Source organism: Chenopodium album, chromosome 11, assembly GCF_948465745.1.
Source record: "Chenopodium album chromosome 11, dcCheAlbu1.1, whole genome shotgun sequence".
NCBI classification, from domain to species: domain Eukaryota; kingdom Viridiplantae; phylum Streptophyta; class Magnoliopsida; order Caryophyllales; family Amaranthaceae; genus Chenopodium; species Chenopodium album.
In genome coordinates, this window is record NC_137844.1 from 631,666 (window position 1) to 654,408 (window position 22,743).

Genomic DNA, 22,743 nt, shown 5'->3' on the forward strand with positions numbered 1-22,743 from the left:
CTTTTGGATATTTCAATCTACTTCATCAATGACTATGAGATTGCTGCATTGTTTTGTGTTTTTAGAACTCGCATGTTTTCAGTGAAAATTTCTCGAAATCACGGTCTGTTTATTTTAATGTTGACGCTTTAACTAATTATGATATACGAATTGACATTAAGTCCAAAGTTTACTGTTTTGAGTGTCTTGTTATTACTATATTTTTCATCCTAATTTGTCACCACCTCATATCATTAACAAAAACTATGTACTCTATACCAATTTAATCATCTAGTAAAACACATCTTGAAACATAATCTCTCTCATTCTTAGGACCGACATACATATTATAAGAAGTACGGAGTAGCTTATTATTTCTTACTATACGTGTCACTATCAATGATACAAGTATATAGTATACTACGGTGTAGTTTTTTTTTTTTTTTTTTTTAATTCAATTCTTGGTGTGATGAAAAATCATAAAAACTCAATTTTAAAAACAGTAATAAGGCTCCTATTTATCTTGAAACCAAAATAGAAATAGTAGAACTAGATTACTCTATCTTATTGTTATACAATTATGAAAATGATATGCAAATCAAGATTAATTTCAACATACAACCCCAAAAAAAAAAAAAAAAATGATTCTGAAAAGGAGTGTATGAACGTGGCCCTTGCTTTAACTTTAAATATAATCCTGAATATAGTCTAGTCTATATATGAAGCTCAATTCCCCAGATGAACATTGCAAAACCGAAAGTTTTTCTGTCATTACATACCTAACTGTATATCAATATATCATACGCACTTTGTTGCATCTCTGTGTTGTAAACCCTAGCTAAGCTGCTGCTACTCTTCTTTTGCCTAAAACCCCTCTTATTTTCCTCCATTCCCTATCTACTCATTCAATGCTTCTCTTCCTCCTTTTTAACCCAACAAAGATACTTGCCCACTTCTTCTTTTTTACCTTTTTTAGTTTTTTTTTTATTTTTTATTTTTTTATTTTTACTCACACTAATAATTTATCTATAGAGTGGACAAGAGTACAACAGGCAATGAGGTAAGCTTCATTAAATTCTTGTACTATTACATCAAAGGTATTCATCATGAGATCGATGAGAATGGTTATGATCATGATCATCCTTGTATGTGGCAGTGTTTAGAACGCACTGCACACAACACGGTTTAGCTGATACCGTTTCACACTAATTTATAATTTACTGTGGACATCAAACAGTCAGTAATTGTCTATTACATGATCTCGTCATATATGTGCAGTGTGCACTTGCGTATCAAATGAGAATTTTAACTAAAGGAACCATACATAAATGAAAGAGATCGATAGATAAAGGGAACTAACAAGTACTAGCATAGTAGTACTAGTTTTTCCATATCATACTTCAACAACCAAAAGTTGATACAATGACAAATTCCTCATATACGAAGAAGCCAAGTACTCATTTATATGATGATGATTAAGGATCTTTTACACCAAATTACACTAGCTATGATCAGTAGTGAGAGGATAATACTAAAATTACAAACCTAGTCAGCAAAATAAATAAATTTTGAAATTCAGAATACAAAAATACACATAAAAAATACTAATATTATACTATATATTATATGATCAGATCATCTAACTCTTCTTTTTTCATAATAGAAGGAACTATATCTTGTAGAAGCCCATGATCTCTAAGCAAAGCTGCGCTAACTGGAGTAGAATTTGCAGCACCACCACCACAAAAGCGCTTTTCTTGTGAAGCTAATATTGAACAACTATTACCAACATTATTATTATTAATATTATTTGGTAATGTAATAAGATTATTAGTATCACCAAAATGATTAAGTTGAGGTACCAAGCTAGTGACATAATTTATTTGAAGCTGATTGTTAACCATTTGCACTGGCAGGGCAAAGGGGGAGGCTGCACTAGCACCACAACCACCACCAACACCAACACCGAAACCGGAGCCGTAACTTGGGCTAGGCAAAACCCCACGTGGAAGGACAGTACAAGGGTGGGTATGCTGACCTTCATAAGTTGTAACAACAATGGATGGATCAGTGAAAGATCTTTCCACTCTTTTCTTTACATTACATGATGCACTGGTGCAACGGTAGTATCTCCTACAAAAACAAATCCCAAAAAAATCAAAAAAAACACTATCAAATTTTTCAGTGTAACAATAATTATTTATACACTGAATTTGATGAATTTCGATTGGATGGTTTATTATATGGTATAGTGTAGTGTATAATGTATATATACTCCCTCCGTCCCCTTTTGATAGTCCCTTATGGACATTTTTCACGGGAATTAATAAACACAAATAAGAATAATAAAAGTACATTGAAAAAATAAATTGACACTGGATATACAAAAAGTAGAGGGAAAAAGTAATAAAAGTACATGGAAAAACAAAATTTATATGGGAAAGTTAAATTTGCACAAATATTGTTGCAAATTGAAAGGAATTTTGATTAAAAATTAATAGTAATGGTTGTTGGAAAAAGCAAATGGGGTGAACATTTTGGGACTAAAATTTGTCCATAAGGGACTATCAAAAGGGCACGGAGAGAGTAAGAAATAATTTTTTTACACAAAAATGGAGAAAATTAAAGAGAGTATATACCTTGGGAAAGGGCTGTTTTTGACAGCTTTTTGGCCGTACTTTCTCCATCGATAACCATCTTCTAGATGATCAACCTCACTCTTAGTCATGAAAGCAAATCTTGGCTCTCTCTGCCGTTTCTGATTTGTCTTTTTGGCCTTTGTTGTTGATCTTTTTAAAACACCCAAAATACACATACACACAATAAATAATTAAAGTTAGAGAAACTCTAAATGAAATTTATTTTAATTAAGGGGTATTTTATGAATTGATTATTATTCAAACTATATATTATTTGTATATGCTTAGATTAAAATACTATATGCACAAAGCAAAGCGCAATATGAACAGTATCATTACAGATTTGGTACCAACAAATGAGAATTAAAATCAGAGTAAAACACACTAAAAAAAACCTCTTTTTTTTTGCATTTTATCAGAAAAACATTTGATGACCCACAACTTCAAATCCACTAAGAATCACAAAACAAAATGAACCCATTTTCCCATTCACACTACTTTCAAATGGGTTTATCTTATAAATTTTATAAAAAAAAAAAAAAGAACAAAAACTTACTGTTTCTTGGCCTTTTGTTCAAGTTCATCTTCACCATCTTCTTGTTGGTGTTCTTCATTTGATGCAGAAGAAATCGAAGACGAATTGGGAGTCGTCGGAACATTATTACTATTACTATTATTATTGACAACCTCAGAAGATTCTGGATTAACAACAATGGAAGAAGAAGTAGGAGGAGGAGCATTAGTAGTAGCAGTAGTAGTAGTAGAAGGAAGGGTGGGATCAGGTGCAGGAGGATCCACTAAAGTAGAAAAGACTTGATTTTGTGAACTCCCATCATAACCATTGATCATCATCATATCGTACAAAGAAGAAGGGTTTATATTTTGAATCATATCTTGCATACCTAACAATTCCATAAACCCTGTTGTAGTTGATGATGAAGAAGAACAACTAATCTTGTTTTGATGATAATCAAGAGAATCATAGCTTTCAAAACAGCTTGAATTGGCTAATGATGTTGTTGTTGATGAAGATGAATGATGATTTTCACTTAAATAATGGTAATTACTACTACTATTATTGTTGTTGTTGTTCATCAAAGTTTCCATCTTTACTGCTTTCTTCATCTCCATTTTTTTTAGAGAGAAAATTTTCAAAGTTTGTAGCTTTGAATTTTTACCTAATATGATTCTCTCTCTAGCTACCACCTTAAATTAGAGAAGAGAGAGAAAGAGGTGAAAATGAAAGAGGGTTGAGGAAGAGAGAGGGAGAAAAGAGTAGGGAGATTTTGGTTTTAGGGTGGATTGAAAAAAGTGGAAATGGGTACAAAATCAATATCAAATTAAATATGCAAAAAAAATGTTGTACTAGTACTATTACTCTAGTAAGAAGTAGGTTATATATTTATTGGCTATATTTTGGTTCTAGGTTTGAAGGACTACCTAGCTAGCTAAAAATGATTTTTATAATGTATGGCTTAAATATAACCAATTTGAAATTATATTAATTAGCCCATACATTAATTAATACTTCACAACCATTTTCTACATAATAATAACGATTCTCTGCATAATAATATAGACAAAAAAAAAAAATAACGATTCTCTGCATAATAATATAGACATATATATAGTGCTATGTTTATTTTTATAAGTTAAATACCTTCACTTTTGAAATCTGAATGCGGAGTATCTATCCACATATATAATTCAACATTATTTTTTAAAATTTTAAAACTGTAATGGATTTGGATTTTAAGCCATCCAAACAAACTTGTTGTAATTCTTTAGGGAGTTTATTTTTGGTGTATAAAAAACTTAAAGACTTTGATTAATACTTTGGTTTATAAGAGTGATGAATTACAACATATTCACTTGAACTTATTAATGTAATTATAGTATGTATATTAAGGTGAAAATAATATTACTTGTACAATGACGTATTGTGATTAGTGAAAAATCTTGGAGAAAAGATATTTTTTTTAAAAAACGGACACGTGTCGGTCAAGTAGATTACGGACTAAGACGTGGCTTGGTTGCTATTAAATGCAAAGAGAGTTTGGTCGAAGGGATGCTGGCGAAGTCGCCGTTTAAATACTGTTTAAGGTTTGACCATCCTTTGTTTTTTATTTGTTATTTAAAAAATAATGTAATTAATTGATTAAATAAAATAAAGTGTGAATTGGGAGCTTTGTGGGGGATAAAAGGCAAATGGCATGACATGAATAATGGAATTGAGGATACGCCGCTTGAAAGAAAAGAAAGAAGCTTCGTTCGTGTGCATGTGAATGTGAAATTGTGAATCCTCCAATTATGCTATGCTATCCACTTAATTTACTTAGTGTTTGTTTGTTTACTCTTTTCTTTACAAATTTCAAAATTTTAAATACTCAATGCGCTCTTAGATTTGTTTACTTCGTACTAATAACACACATTATTGTTTCTTTGGATTATGTTGAATGGTTCTATGTGTGTTCTTTGGGGCTAGTTAGACCTAACTCACGGTTAGTTTAATTTACTCCATTAGCTATATATCGTACTTGCTTGTTTAAGACAAATTTTACTCGTTTATAGTGTATTGTGATGTCGAGTCATGTCATGTCATTCTATACATTTACTGGCAAATTTTCTTTCTTCATTAACTAAATACATCTCGTGCCAATGTAGGAGTTCACTCTATTATTGTATAACGGAGTATGTGATACGTAACTTTGGAGTGAGAACAAGTACTAGCTTTATAACTTTATTGGCAAGAGGTACACTTTTATGCGCCGATCGAGCACAAAAATGCATCAAAGCACTTTAAAATCCAAAGTATTTTACATAAACCCGTGCAAAAAAAATGAAAAAAAGGCTTTAACTAAGACAAATAGCTAGACAGTATGCATGACATGCATGATCCTCCAAAATCCTTTGCTTTATTTCTCTCCCTTTGCTTTTCTAGAAGGCCAGATTCTTTCTCACCGATCCCTAGAAAGACATTAGGAAAGAATAAAATAGTGGGGGTGGATTTTCATGAATTGATAGCTCAATAAATATGTTATTGGGAATTTCGGCCAATTGCATAACAAAATTATTACTCTGCAAAAAAGTGAGGTTAAAGTATCAATTGTTTAAGGTGTTCCCTCTTATTCAAAATGTAGATGGTTTTAACAATTTATGCACGTCAAGAAATTAATTAAACTACTTCGTAGGTGATTAAGTTAAAATTACATATATAAGCATTATTCTACATAGAGTAACACATGATATTGTACTGATGAAATGATTTTACAACTTATTATATGTCCGATGATGAAGTGTGTATAAAACAAACAATAAGTGCTAGTCATATTATCACAAGATTCACAACATTGACAAGTACATATTGAGTGGTATCGTATTGTTGTTAATTATCATAATTGATTCGAATACTAAGAAAAAAAAAATTTGGTATCGCCTCTATTTTATAATTTCTTCTACTGGAAAGTTGACACGAATGATAATAAAGATAGCATATAAAAACAAACCTAAAAACAGACAAAGAGACGAAATAAAGCGAAATTAATATTTGTTAATTTGGAGAATAGATTGTCTCCAATCAAAATATTAGAAGTGTACATGAAGATCGAAAGTTTTATAATATGGATTGGATCGGGATGAAGTAGTTAAATTAAAAGGCAAGTGTAACAACAAAATGGAGTATCTTTGGTGTATACATTCCAATATCAATTTTAATAAGCTTCAATAACTTATCTTACTGTTTTTAGTTGGAAAAAAAGAAGAGACAAATGGATCAAATTAGATTCCAAGTGGAAAACTAAGGTTTTATACAAAAAATGATGCCATATGCTAAATAGAGACAATAATGATTGGCAAACATTATAAAACTATTTAGTAAAGAATTATAAGGAAATTATAAGGAATAAGAATGAGAAGAAGAAGAAATAATTATGGCAAACAAACATTAAATTTATAATGTTTAATTTTAGGAATAAGGAAATTATAAGGAATAATAAATTATAATGAGAAGAAACAACAAACAAGAGAAAATTGTGTCAAGCCACTCATTCCTAATATTGTAAGGAATATTATAAGGAAATTTCCTTACAATATTGTGTCAAGCCACTCATTCCTAATATTGTAAGGAATAATAATTTCCTTATAATTTCCTTAATCCTAAAATTAGAAGGAAATTATAATTATTTCTTCTTCTTCTCATTCTCATTCTTATTCCTAAAATTAAATTATGGCAAACAAACATTATATTACATAAAAGAGAAATTAAAAAGAAAGGTTAAATTTGCAAATGCATAACAGAAGATGACAATAATGGAGAATAGCTGTGTTTCTTTTGTGGACATCCAACCTTTTTTTACCCAAAAAGAAAATTAAAGTAGAGAAAATAATAATTACAAAGTTTAATTTTCACATATATTTCTTGCAAAGCTTCTGCACGTGTGACATAGTGTAAAAATTTGAGGCCTGATGAAAATGATTACGTGCTGAGGTAATTTACGTGCCTCTTTTAAAGATCTTTCGTTCGTTTGTTCGTTCTCCTCTCTCTCCGCCTATAATTTTGCCTTTTTATTCCATCATCTTATATTCGATCTTGTTTCTTTCGCATGCATCTTCTATATTTATCTATCTATATTCTAATTACGTACTTTATACGTACATTTCTAATTTCGACAAGTGGCAATTTACATAATATATACCGAAATTACTTAAGAACAAGATAATGCAAGTACTATCTAATATATTCTTTAAAAATTATAAGGTCGTCTATTCTCGAGACAGAAATTTTAAAATTTTAATATTATCGTCATATTATTGCTCCTTTAATTATTATTCTATGATTAATTAGTTGACATTTTATTGTAATCGCTCTTATGTGTATATAGTAGATTAATTAGAACAAGATCAATTATTTTAAAAGCTCCTATAAAAAAAAATTAAGTGATTCTATATCTATCTATTTTTTAAATCATCATAATTCGTATAGATAAACTAATTCTTAATAGCCATGCGTATAAATAAACTATACGCATGGTTATATTTTCAAACTTTTTTTTTTCTTTCTATCTGTGAAAGTTAAATGTGATTAAAGATCAACTTTAATTCCAATTACTAGAAAACATTTAACAATCAATGAAAATTAGCCATGACACATAAATATACTTCGTATGTAGAAGCAAGATACATGCATGATGTTGCATTTGATTGCATCATACTTCGTATTATTGTTTGTTCAAATAATTCAACAGCACGATAAAAATCTTTATAAAATACGGTACGAAGTATTATGTTGCGTGTGTAGTGATACTTCTAGTACAAGACCATGCTAGCTAAAATTAATTTATTTCTTTACTTATTTATACTCTTTTGTTTTGGCACAATAAATGCTAGCTAGTGTGTACTCCATGAAACTTTTTGTACACATTATATATTTAGCTTATACTTCATAATTAATTAATTATTACTCTGTATTATGAAATATTATAATGTATTATTTTCTTTTTTATCACCTTATCATTAAAAATTACGGAACATTCTTTCATAAAATTGTTTATTTGTAAATTATAGCGAAAATGGTATATAATTTAAAATTACAAATTAAATTGATTCCCACAAAAAGATTTTATATCAACTCATAAATCATGTGGCAATTATCATGCAATATATTATGCATTTGCATGATCAACCGACGAATGCATGGCATTGGCATGGGGGCCAGGCCAGCCGTGGAGGCTCGCTAGCTTTTTTAATAAAGAATTTCGTATTACTTTAGGTAACATTTTATTAGTTATTGGGATTAGCATCAAATCTATGGTAATTAATGGTAATCTTTTTATCGTTAATATGGATAGGATCAGAATTATTGTATTGATTATTTCCTGTCAATTAAAAGTAATATATTTTATAATATACCACTAAAGTAAAACTAATCAATACTGGTAGTTTTTATGTAATGATAAAGTTTTTTTTTTTTTTTAAGAAAATGATAAAGTTGATTTCATGATGAATTGTATTCATCAAAGCAAATAACACCTTGAGAGCTTTCTTGGTGGATTTTTATCCAATGAAGGCATCATATATATCATGTTGAAGGGACCGATTGATTGTGATTAATGACTAATGAATAGGGTGCAGCTTAAATCTGATTTTTCCGAGCTTATATTATAGTTATGACTTGTAAATTAAAGTTGTGTTAGTTACATATATGAACCTAATAAAGTCCTCTAAAGTGGAATATTATATATCCACTGTAGTATAATTGGTTTTTTATAAAGCAAAAGAGGGTATACTATTCTAATGTTGAGATGTTATATAATTCGTGGACTAGGCTCTAAATTCTAACCTTATTCAGGAAGTGAGCCTGTCACGGCTGGAATAATTTTGTTTAGATCAATAGTAAGTCTTAACTTACTTAATATTGAAAATTTTTTACAATGAAATGCATTCAATGAGCTAAACTTTGGATCATCTACAACTTTTACACAAACCTATCCATCATTATGAAAAAAAACACACACATACATATGAAGAAGTATATGCATCTCATGACATTTGTTACAAGTGTTGGTCAAGTGTTAAATTTTTTTACAGATGGTGTTAAGTTTATGTCATTAGTCATAAACGGTGCAAATTAAAATTACGTGATACATTGTAGTTTTTCATTTGATGGTGTATAGTTCGGAGTACATCAATATAAATTATCACCTTTAGATGTTGAAGTGCTCATCATAGTCATTTAAAGCTATATGACAAAATAAGCTTTTATAATACGAGTAATATATAAATTAATACTATAGCAATTAAATTAAGATTAAGTAGATTATTAAGTGAAGGCGAATAAGGAATGATGCGTTGATGACTTAAGATTATGTGAAACGAAATGGGCCACGCCACCCTTCACCTTCACCTGCACCAACGGGCCGTGTCGCAATCGCATCGCGATTCGATACCAATTCAATAAAAACAGGTCTTGTTTTGTCCCTTCATTATCTCCCACGTCTCTTTTTTACTTCGAGCCCCACAAAGCCATCTTGTCCCTCCACGTGTTTCATCGTACGATTCTTATTCCTCTTTATCATCTCACTGACACGTGCGTATTTCATTGTAAAAAATTTCCAATATTATAAATGGTTGAGTTGACTAATTTAGATGGTTGACTTATAAATTCACTATTATAGTTATTTGGTAAAGTCCAAATTTAATGAGTCCGTTGTGTAGATTTCTAAATAGTTGGAAAATGAGCTACATAACAAGTTGTCAAATTAAAAACTTACATCCATACTACCCCAATTTAGTACCCTAACCTAGTATATATTTTCCATTTTAGATTATCAACTAATTTTATTATCAAACACATGTATATAATTAAATTCATCTAATAAAACTAAGTAGTTAAATCATTCTGGGACAAAAAAGAGTAGTCCGTATAATGAGACATTTAATCCTAACTTCATTGAGTTGTTGATCTTTATTATTTATACACACACAAAATCAAATTAGCTAGAAATGACTTTCATATATTAATCTTAAATTGTCGAATACCATACCAGGCCATGAATTGAATTTTGTGAAATGTCTTGGAATGTGCAATTAATTAATAAACCAAGAGATTATCCAAAAAAATGATTTCTCAACGTGTGTGTATGTATATATATATATATGTTTCATGAAACATAGACAGTGCAAATTTATTCCACTATTGTCAATCACAGAAAAAGGAAAAAAAAAATGTATACTCGTATATATGTTCCTGAAACCTTCTTTTTAATTATAAGGGAGTAGTAGTGGAGTACTATAGACTAAAATGTCAAGTCAACATATATAGATAGCATATTCTTATGATCAGTATGATGAAAAATGTTAGGGCAAGTATTTGCAATTGAATCAATGCCTTTCTCTTTCAATTCATCCCATATAAAATTATTTTAACACTTATAATAAAGCATAGCTTTAACTCGATTGTATGAGATATTAGTATCGGTACATAATATAAACTAGCAATACGGGATAATAGAAGTCTTGCAACAAATTAATTGTGTTTAGATTATCCTAAACATGCTTAAATGCATACTACTAGCTTGACTGGAACACTCTAGTGGATTGATATGCATTTGCTTCTAGTTTACGTTTGGGAGCACCAAATGGGACACAAATTGCACTGCTCACATTAATAAATTTAAAAGCTCTTTTGTTTTCTTCTGAAGAGTCGTCTTCTCTCTATAGTTTTTTTTATTTAAATAATACTTTTCCATCATTATTTTAAAATATTTGAATATATTGATACTGTATCTACAATTCTACATGCACACAACACATGTATGATGTATGAGATATACTCCATATGACGATATTAGTATACTTCATATTACATTAACATTGAAAGTATTAAATTTTTTATATTAAAAAAATAAGTAAAGTTTAGATGATTTAGTATAATTATTATTAATGTCAACAACATTATAGAGTATTAAACATATAAACATGTTATTATAATATTTTAGGTCAATTACATATATAGTCAATAAAATTTTAAAAGATGGTACGTACTTATGGTATAATTAATAATTTGGCTACATCATAGTCTTTAAATACAACTTTCTACACAAAATAATACGCTTCCTACCACGTATATACATATATACATGTATTGTACAATACTTCTGTATATATGAATACTAATTATTGAGACTATTGGCTATTGTCTATGGTCACTGCTTGTCCATCTCGACTGATTTGAGACGCAACAAAAGTAGGTTGCTTGTACCAATCGTCATTTAATGAACCTTGTCTTAGCTCCCGATTATTGATTCTTTTTGGTAGCAAATTGCAAATTGCAAAAGGGTGATAGATAATTAGATAGAATAAAAAAATGAATATTATAACTCAATTTTGAGAATGGATCCAAAATACTAATATCGATTTGACCTATTGGATTATTTAAATAATATATAAGTGCTGCAATACCAATGAAATTGACCTACTTGTATTATTTTAACGCGACAAGAGGAAAAAACAAATAGTTAATACGATAAATGGCTCATCTTAATTATCTTTTTAATTTATGCAACGCGTCTATATTTGAGTACATTCTTTCTTGAACCATGATGTGAAAAGTACAATGCGTACATATTGATCATTCATAAGACTTATGGCATGTTCTCTTCAGTTTAATTTCAGTTCAGTTCAGCTCAAATCAGTCTAGTTCAGTTCAGCTTAGTTCAGCTTCTAATTTCCTTCTCTCATAAACAATTCATTTCAATTCAGTTCAATTCACCTCCAATCAGTTCAGTTCAGTAAATCAAAATAGGCTCTTATTACATTCGAGAGTATACATGCATGTATAACCAAATATTATTATTAAACTGTACATCCGAGATTTTGAGTGCACATAAGAATTTTTCATAAGCTTTGCTTGGACATTTGCATGGAATCGGAGAAGACCCTTGTGATTATATTGCGAGTTGATGGCAAAGATAGAAGGCCTTGTGCAAAGAACCAATTACGAGTGCGTAAATCAATAAGTGGTATATCTAGCTGTAAGATTAGCTTGGATAATAATCAACTTAAAATTAAATAAGGTTGTATTTTATTCACCCGATTTTTACTGATCTGAACTTATCTTAACTTATTTGAACTTACTCGACTTATCTAAATTTATTAGATATTATTAAAACTTATTTTAGTTGTAATTTGTAGTTGGGTAACCCTTATTAGAACTTATTAAACTTGAATTGAACTTATTACACTTAAATTGAACTTATTTGAACATAAGGTGAACAGAACAGACCCTAACTTTGACAAATTGTAAGGACATTTCTTTAACATCCAAGTCGGATGTTATGGGGACATAATTTTAATAATATACTACAAAGAACAAAAAATATATACATAAATAATACTTTTTCTTTTTTTTAGTTGACACCTTTTTATTATTAAGCTTGTCAACGCATATTTTTAACGATTAATATTTCTAATTATCAATATTGTAAAATTATAAAAAGTGGATATTAATAAAATATACATTGAAATGATTCAAATAAGATCCCACATGAATATGTTTTATCGTATCTATAAACCACAAAAGCAAGTCAAAGTGTGTTATTTAAATAGCGTAAAAGTCAAACAGTGTCAACTAAAAAAACGGAGGAAGTAAATAATAATAAAAAAAAAATTAAGCAAAACATGTAAAAACCCATGTACAAGTATATGCCTTTGTCTTTTAGGATGAGACCATGATTATTATTATAAGTTTATAATATTGTGACAAGGTGGATTAAATTAGAAAGTTTTATATACGCATCAATCAATACATATATTAAAACTCAATGGCAAGGATTGTAATCCTGCCATGTGTCACCAATCTCGCCACGTGTCATTATGGCTTGACAAATCATGTGATACACCAATGACATAACTTATGATACTTCGTAATAAATTTGCATTTTAATTTAAATGAGTTATTCATGTTCATAAATTCTAAAATTTTAATTGTCAACTTATATGTGCATATTTTAACAACAATATGATTACAAAGTTAAATTCATTTCTTTCAATTTATATAGGTTATATGTATTTAAAATATGTAATTAAAATGCATAGTAATTTTAAAGGTTTTTTCTTTTAACCACAAGATAGGTTTACTTTGTTCTTAAAAAAATACATATATGTTACTTACTTTAATTGAAGGAATTTTTACAACAAATGAAAAATAATCTAATATTAAGCATAAAATTTAGGTTGCTACATAATGAATAATGAATTTTAATGTATACTAATATTAGCAAAAATAAACAAGTGATCATTTCTATTGCACTTTATTTTATTATAATTTTTTATTTACAAACAATGATCCGGGACATCATCCGGGCCAAAAACTAGTTTGCTTAATTAACGCATTGCACATAACATTGTGACAAATTTAATTAGGGATTCAATGAAAACCCATTACTACGAGTAAATTACTATTTGGAACGTACAATGCTACTGCTTTCTTGTAACACAAGGTCATGATTTAGGGCCCGTAATCTAGGTAGCCACGGTTATTGTTAGGAGACCGTGCTAGGAACCGCAGTCGTATTAAGCAAACGCGCGGATTATAGTGAGGGCTGTAAGATACATCTTAATCAGAGGTAATAACGAACTACTCCGTATTAAGCCTTAAGAAGTGCTAAATTAGGGAGAAGAGAGAATGAATGGCTTGTATTGTCTTCTTATTATTCATCAATAGGTTGAGTATTTATACAAAACCTACTCTCATAGGATAGGAAATAATTTTCCTAAAAGATATACTATCATAATCATAAATTCTAAAGATATATTCTCAAATTAATATCTTAACATTAATATCCTAAATATATTATTCTCTTAATGATATCTACGGAAAATATATCACACATATATTTTCCGATATCTCATATCTCTAACAACAAGATTAGTTAAAAACATCATTTTTGCGAATGTCAACCAATTAAATTTGTTTGGATAAATTCTAGCTTGTGGATTGTACGTAAAAATTGAGATAGATTTATATCCTAAAGTATATATAAATGGCAAAATTACAAATCTAAATCCATCAATACGGCGGTCTAAAGAAGCCATCCATACTGCGGTCCAACACCTAAGTGAACGTATGTAGGCGACTACTGAGTAGGTGTGGTGTATTAAAAACTACAAATCAAAATCAATTTCTTGAGATTAGGGTGTTTATGGATTATATAAACCAATCTTTTCTTCTTAAGTCAATGATGCATCAGTCCATCACTATTGACCAGATTTTCTAAATAACAGAAATGGAGTATGTATATAGATATATACTAACTCCAATTTTTTTTAGTTACAACTTTGGAATATTTTATATCTCTTAAATAATACCCCATAGTCGACTACTGAGTAGGTGTGGTGTATTAAAAACTACAAATCAAAATCAATTTCTTGAGATTAGGATGTTTATGGATTATATAAACCAATCTTTTCTTCTTAAGTCAATGATGCATCAGTCCATCACTATTGACCTGATTTTCTAAATAACAGAAATGGAGTATGTATATAGATATATACTAACTCCAATTTTTTTAGTTACAACTTTGGAATATTTTATATCTCTTAAATAATATCCCAAAGTTATAATTAAAAAAAAATCGGAGATAGTATATATTTTTGGTTTTGTCAATAATAGTGGATCGGATTAGTAGGTAACGCAGACCAAAAGGCCCAATACATTAGCTGCTCAGCATAAATTATCATATTGGGCTATATTGGGCCAGACCAGTATCACTTGAAGAACTTTAGAAGTTTGGTCCGGCCCACCTTTTGATCATGTACAAGACAAACCTACATAGATATGACTAATACTATATTACTATGAGTATATAGTTAACTGCGGGTATATAATATGTTGTGTAAGCCAACGAGCTTCGTAAATTAATCAGGGGTGATAATCAAGACCTGAGATACATCTTTCCCTTGCGACATCAAAAAAATTGATCCATTTGCGGCATAAAAAAAATTGATCCATTTGCGGAATCCTCCTTAATTATGCCATTCCATATATGATATGTATTTAAAAAAAAAAAAAAACTCATTTTATTTAAGTGTATATATACTCGTACAACTGTACTAGATGATTGAGTAGAAGCACGCGTACATATGTTATATGTATGAACTCTAAATCCCATACTAAGTACGCTACTATACAGCGGAGTATGTTTGTATATGTGTTTGTAATATGTAAAAGTTTTGAACGTTCATTTTTAATCTTGGGGTCTCGGATATTTGGTCATAATTTTTTACTACACCCTAGACTATTCGGTAAAATCAGTGGTTATATTACTTGTTGATGGTTGTAAAACTTGCATAGTAATAATAAGCACTTGATCATGATGAGCACTGCCATTTTGTGATGCTTTGCTAGTTGAGCTTAGTAAAGATTACTCCACTTTTATAGGTTAAATTAATCGTCCATAATTTAGTGATTGGCGAAGATTTTTTTTTTTAATCTACAAGCTACATAGTATCTTTTACTCCATATGCTAGCTAGTTGAAAAGTTGTTGTCAAACACGGTAATTAGAAATAAAGTTGTTGCCGAATATGACCTATTAGAGGTTATTAAGGTTATGTAACTTTGTTTAATCTTCATTCACATCCTTCTTATGTACGTAATTGTGTTGTACATTAATTGGTACACGTATTATATATTAATCTTTCGAAGGAGTAAATTTTAAACCCTTTTTCTTACAACATATAGATCGACCTCAACATAGTCTGATCTGTATGCAATTACCAATTATGCATCAACCTGAGAGGCCGAGTTAGCCTAGAATAGTAAGACAAATAAAAACATGCAAAATATGAATCATATCTTTATAAAAATGATTCAGACCAATTCAGTATCAAATTCCAGTAATCAATCATTTACTGGGTCCATCTCTAAAGTCACCTTGCACACAATAGTAATTCCAAAAAATATAATAAAAATAATAATAAGAAGAAGAATAAAAATAAAAACACTGAGATTATGACCTATAATCTCCTAATAATGTCCCTAATTAAGACCTCCTGTTCATGAATACAGAATAATAAACTAAGCTTAATTAAAGCTCTGGCCTTAATTTATCCTACGCCAGATTCTATAACAAGCTAAGGATCGTACGTTTAGGATAAGAAGAAATTAACAAGAGAAAATTATAAGGAATAAGAATGAGAAGAAGAAGAAATAATTAAAATCCAAATTGTAAAGAAGGTGTCAAGCTTTACAAGCAAAAAAGAATTTATAATAATGAAATCTTTTTTTTTTTTTTTTACTACTCATGATGGTCTTGAGAATTTTCCAAAACATCAACCATAACTTGCATGACCCTAACCCTCATTTGCAAGGAAATAATGTACGAAGCTGTATCTCTAAATAATCCATCCAACCCTTGATCGCACGACGACGGCTCGTGGGTTGGAACCAACCTTTGTAGGGTCTGAACCTTTCTTTCGATCCCATTTTCGTCGAAATTGGATCTTCTCTTCATCAATACCCTTCCAAGCTTCCTTGAACGCCTTTGTTTCCTTCGTGTTTGCCTTTGTACATTTGCTCTTTGAGTAGTAGTAGTACACAAAAACCCATCATTATTATTATTATTTGATGAGTTACTATTTCTACTTGTAAGATCTCCTCCCTTATTCTCTAAAACAATGGTTTTCATGTTTAAAGAATCAAAGAAAAGATTTGGAGGAGCTCCCATTATAGATAAAAGTAGTAGCTTGTAATAATAAACTATAGGTTAAGAAAAAATATTGTGTATTATATAAGATTAAGAAATGAGAAGAATGTATTTTTGATGGGTTTCTTGAGAGCAAGCTAATTTATTACAATGTGAGCAAACAAAGGGACCTTTATATAAGTCATGAAATTGAAGGGGTGGAGATGAGTTGTTTGGCAATTAAGGATAAACATGGGATTATATAATTTGATTAACTTAAGCCAAAAAGTATGAGGGGCCTACCAAAATGACAAATTTCATTGGTAAGTCTCCAACACTATAGGATAAATCAATCAAAGTAAGCCATGTGTACATATTTTTTTCATAAATATATTTATTTAATAATTTTTATTTAATAATTTTTATTTATAAGATTTGCTTTTGGGCATGTTCTCCTGCTCTAAAGCACATGGTTCCACATGATATGAATTCAGCACCACCACTATCTTCTTAAGCCTCTAACCATCCTTAAGCCATGCATCACGCCTCCCCCAAATCCTAACCTTTTCTTCCTTTAATGTTTTTTGCAATTACTAATCTCTAATCTCATCAAAACACCCTGTATTATTCCTTTTCCCTTCTCCAAATTCATTGTATTTTGCATTTTAGGACCTTAATAACTTCAAATCTATAAAAACAATTATTATTATTATTATTATTATTATTATTATTATTATTTTAACTCGTGACATTTAAACTTCTACCCCGTTTATTTATAATACATACCCATCAGCAATAATAAACTTTATAAAAACTTTAATATTTTGAAGTATACATTAAGATGAATTTATCGTTAATATCCCATGTAATAATATATTTTTTTCTGTGTGAGTTAAATTAAATTATGTGAATAGCACAAATGTCAAAATGTTACAATTAATAAAGTAAAATAGAATTGGTATTATTTAGATCCGTTATCCAGCTCAACAAGTAATGGCATATAATTAGGCACCATACTTTATGAAATTACATAAAAAAAAAGTGCTATTAGTGATGGGTTGTACCAATTCTCTGCATGTTTCCAATCAGGAAACCTCATAAAACAATTTTTAACTGTCAAAGATTAAACCATTATATATAATATGCATACGTCATACAAATTCTATAATTAAATTATTTAATTTTTGTTGGGTTGTGTTTGGATAAGAGGGATTTGGTGATAGATGATATTCTGACAAAAGTATTGATGAATCTGTTGTACTTAGGTACAATTTTTTTTAAGATGTTTGTTTCTTCGAAAATCCATGCCCAATTATTCGTGTCTTTCTTTAGTTTTTTCTGTCTGGTTCAGAGCATTCCACGCATACATACACCAAAATATTTTTTTTCATAACTATAAATTCGTACCTACTTAAACTGCCTTCGTTGCATTCCATTAGCCACTAATTTTTCTATTTAAACGAAATCAATATATATTAATCGTTAATGTAAACAATGCTTATTGTTATGAATATGATTACCATTATACGATGTAATGAATACTACAGAGTACATACTTCGTACAGTTTTGTTTGATTTATAAAAATAATATCATATATATGTAATTTTGTAATAAATTATACATATTTCAAATTTAATATTGAAAATCGTAAGCTTTAATTTATACGTATATTGAAAAATTAAGAGAGCGTTAAAGACCTATTTAGATGAATGAACCTAGCAAGCTAAGTATTCATAAGAATTGAAGTTTTTATAAAGAAAATGACATGCATGTTTGGTTCATTAGATTTCATATAGCTTGAAAATCCTTATACTTCGTATAATTGTGTAGGAAATTTGTGACAACATAATACTCCTTATTTGTTAAAAAAAAAGCTATTAATTAGATTAATTTACAATCATAATAATGATAGTACGAACTAATAAAGTAGAATTCCATATGCATGTATGTTGATTACAGGAATAATATTAAAACTAAAAAACTCTAGTACAAATAATGGAGAATCTAAATCTTAATTTCAGGCTAAAAATACGTGAAACATTTGGCGGATTCGTGTCAAAACATAGGTGATTATATTGAGTATCCCAACTTTTGTTGAGCCTTGAGCGGCTTGTTTTTTAGTATAAAGATTACTTGTATTTGAATCTTTGTTCCAAAACTATGAACCTATATCAGCTGTATGTTGCTTCAAGTCTCATTCAATCGACCTCCATCTCTGAAGTTTTTGAGCCGAAGAACATGCATTCACATGCACGAATTTAGTAATAATATTCATCTAGATCATATAATTATATACGCATGCATGTAAAACCATTATAATTAGTACGATGGTAATTAATCAGCTAGGTTTCAGGATAATTTTACAATGACTACGATACTTTACTTAGAAAGAGCATATAAATAGCGAATTTAGATATTTATATAGGCCCATTTATATTATTGTTCGTAAAAGTTAAAGAATTTTGTACTGGCATGATTTTGAATTGGACGAGACACTTGTAGTGTTGCTCATTATATATATGATGAATACGACTATTCATATATATGAGCAAACAATAACAAACTTCACAGCTACTCTAATGTATAAAATTTGATGTGCATGGTCCATGTTCTATACTTTCATTAGAAACAAACGGCTATAAGTTTCATATACAGCTAGATTATTCCATAATAAGTTTTGTATTGGCGAATTAGGAGGAAAAAATGTGGGTAGAGCTAGCTACAAATGTGTTATGTACCCTGAGCTGCCTACCATCCTTTGGTTGGTAATTTACCAATATCTTAATTAATTAATTAATTTGAAGTTAATTGGTAGTTTAATTTTAGATATGATATTAATTAGGAAGCTACGAATGAACCAAAACATGATATATATATATATATATGATGACGGCTGTGCACATGGATCCCTCTTTTAAGGTAGGCTTGATTTTGTTATTTATACCATTATTCAATTGCTTTAATTTGCCACATAGTTAGTGCTTTGTGTGTATTAACAATGAAACCCATAATTAAATTCTTTAATTTGATGTCTTATTTATTATAGATTTATAACTAATCACCCTGAAATGTGGGAGTATATACCTTATAATATGACATATACGAATGAAGTATAGATATATATATAGTGTTATACATACATCTTGTTTGTTAGATAGATAATCAAAGTCGATATTAAGGTCGTTACTCTTGTCATCAACCATGGGCTTCATCACTGTGCTATAAGGATCGTTCCTTGATCGAGAGCTATAAATAAAACACTAATAAGGGTTAATTATATTCGGATCAGTATTCTTAAATTATTGAATAAATGAATAATGTTTGAACCTTGTATATTATACTGCTTGTGTGCTTAAATTTAATTAGAAATCTTAATAGTTGTAAATTTATAATGCCAATAAAATCATTAAATATGTATTGATCTATGTAAGTTGAAGTTAAAACACCAACAAACATGAAAATAAAAAGTCTTGCCTCATGTTGTTAGTTTGTTACGTACCATATTTGGAGGAATGTTTTCTTTAGCAACATGGTTTGACTAATGTTGTTATATGCATGCATGGACCTTAATTTTGACTACTAAAGAAATATGATATATTTGTCTCCATCTATCAATTCTATTTTAGATTCTTCACCGTAATTAAAAGATTATGAACTTTTTATTTTTTTTAGAGGGATAAAGATTATGAACTTAATTAGGTAATATAATGTAATGTAATTGTATTGTACTACACTCGATCAGTCACTCACTGTCATTAAGTTCAACATAAATAACTAAATAAAGTATTTAGCTAGTTATCGACGCCTGCAACACTGTTACACTGCCCTAAGCTAGCTTTGTTAACCTTTAAAATTTATACATGCATCTTTTGCTAGCTCGATATTTTGAAAGTATTATTATTCATCATATTCTTTAGTTTTCAATTAAGGTGCCAAAGTGATTAAGTGATAACTAAGCGAAAGGATTACACAACACAACCACCTTTAATTAAAAAATAAAGAATAATGAAACATAGAAATGAACAAAGAGGGCTCCACAAATTATGCGGCAAAAAAGTTAATGTTTTTCAATGGTAGCCGTGTATGGGACAAAATTAAAAGATAATACATTAATACACCAACAAATTAAACAATATTATTGCAAAATTTAAAAGGGGGATTCGATGAAGTTTCTTGAAAGATCAAATCTTTAATTAATAATGTGGACCAAAGAAGAATGATCAAATCATATGTATATCGTTGGAAAGCCATGTTCTTCATGTGATTATTCTCAAACAAGAAGTTGTCACCCATGTTCTTTTTCATCCTTTTTTTTGCAATTTGAAACATGCTCTTCATCTATGGAAAATAACTAATCAATTAATCTCACATTTCACACCTTTTATTTCTTTTTTGTTTTGTTTTATTTTCGACTCAAAAGAGATTTCATAGGTCCAAACATTGTTCCTTATAGAAACTTTAAACCTTTAGCTTTTCACTAGCTATATATACTTTAATCTAACCCCGATCCATCTATCCCACTAGTCATAAACTTATATGTAATTTTAAGTTAATGAACGATTATAAAATTGTATACTGTTTCTTGAATCGGAGAATATAAGACATCTCCTTAAGCATGATAGATTATTATGCAAGGTATCTTTATGAAGCATAGTGGAGTGACGAGGATATCTAAGCTATGAGACGTGGCTAGCACTGTCAAAACGGTTTAACAGTTCGGTTTCAGTTCGGTTTGAAATCAGTTCGGTCTTCAATCGGGTCGGTTTGGAATCGGTTTAATTGTCTCACGGGTCAGTTTTGGTTCGGTTTAAATAGTTATCGGTTCGATTCGGTTTCGGTTTATTCTTAAGCGGTTTTAATTCGGTTCGGGTTGTAAACAGTCCGGGTAGTAAACGGTTCGGTGCAGACGGGTTGCGGTTTGTTAACGGTGCGGTATAAACGGTTTTTATCCCGGTTCAAACAGTTTCGGGTTGGAAACGGTTTCGGGTTAGAAATAGTTCGGTTCTTTTTTGGTTCAGTTTATAACTTGTTCGGTTCTTTTTCGATTCAGTTTTTAACTGGTTCGGTTCTTTTTCGGTTCAGTTTATAACTGATTCGGTTCTTCGATGGTTTAACCACTTTAACGTTATTCATATCGGTTCCATTTCAAGTTTACTAAATTACGGTTCGGGTCGGTTTTCGGTTTCAAAAAATAAATTGTTTATCGAGTTGTTTGGATTCGGGCAGTTAAATGGTTTTGGTTTGAAATTTGATAGTACTTGCTAACCTTTTGTGTTCACAAGTTTTATATAAAGTCGCGGATCATTTCATATTTACTATTTAGGCATCATATTCTAAACAAATTCTCATTGATTTTATAAATACATGTTCTGTTTCAAGTTTAGTCATACTGATCTTACTAGTTTATTACAAAGTAGATTATAAGAGTTAGTGTATTAATGTATTATTGTGTTTACAATTAGGTTATTATATGCTTCTTATTTAATAATTTATATCCATGACTAGAGGCAGTAGTGTTGCTAATAGTTTGAGGCAGGGCCTGAGCCTGAGCCTGCTTGTTTTGCTCTTGTTTGTAAACACTGATTATCCTTAATGAATGATTTGCCTTGCTATTTTAAAAAAAATATTCTAAGATTTCTAATATTTAATCCATTTAATTATATTCCCGTCAAAAAAAAAAATCCATTTAATTATATAAAAAAGTTTGTAAACGGTTCGATTTAAAAGCGGTTTGGTTCATAAACGGTTCGGTTTATAACCAGTTCGGTTTACAAACAATTTGGTTTTTAAATGGTTCGGTGCAAACGGGTAGCAGTTTGCTAACGGTTCGGTGTAAGCGGTTTTTTTGCCAGTTTAAACGGTTTCGGGTTGGAACCGGTTTCGGGTTAGATACAGTTCGGTTCTTTTTCGGTTCGGTTTTCTTTCAGTTCGGTTTATATTTGG

General features: G+C 29.7%; 1 protein-coding gene across 1 annotated transcript; it reads right to left on the minus strand.

The window, feature by feature from the left end:
• Positions 1-1,325: 1,325 nt before the first annotated feature.
• Positions 1,326-3,918, minus strand: LOC145567072 (uncharacterized). Its single transcript, XM_081626302.1, has 3 exons — positions 3,175-3,918; positions 2,619-2,768; positions 1,326-2,112 (listed from the first exon to the last, which is right to left on the minus strand). Exons 1-3 carry the CDS (start codon positions 3,747-3,749, stop codon positions 1,602-1,604), a joined length of 1,236 nt encoding a protein of 411 aa, XP_081482428.1. The 5' UTR covers positions 3,750-3,918; the 3' UTR covers positions 1,326-1,601.
• Between the last annotated feature and the right edge of the window lie 18,825 nt (positions 3,919-22,743).

What these genes read in the sequence shown, in the direction of transcription:
- LOC145567072 (XM_081626302.1), bottom strand. Translation starts at nt 3,749, where the DNA reads ATGGAGATGAAGAAAGCAGTAAAGATGGAAACTTTGATGAACAACAAC. An exon ending in GAACAAAAGGCCAAGAAACA is followed by an intron (nt 2,769 to 3,174) that starts GTAAGTTTTTGT and finishes TGTTTTAAAAAG; the next exon opens with ATCAACAACAAAGGCCAAAA. An exon ending in AAAAACAGCCCTTTCCCAAG is followed by an intron (nt 2,113 to 2,618) that starts GTATATACTCTC and finishes TTGTTTTTGTAG; the next exon opens with GAGATACTACCGTTGCACCA.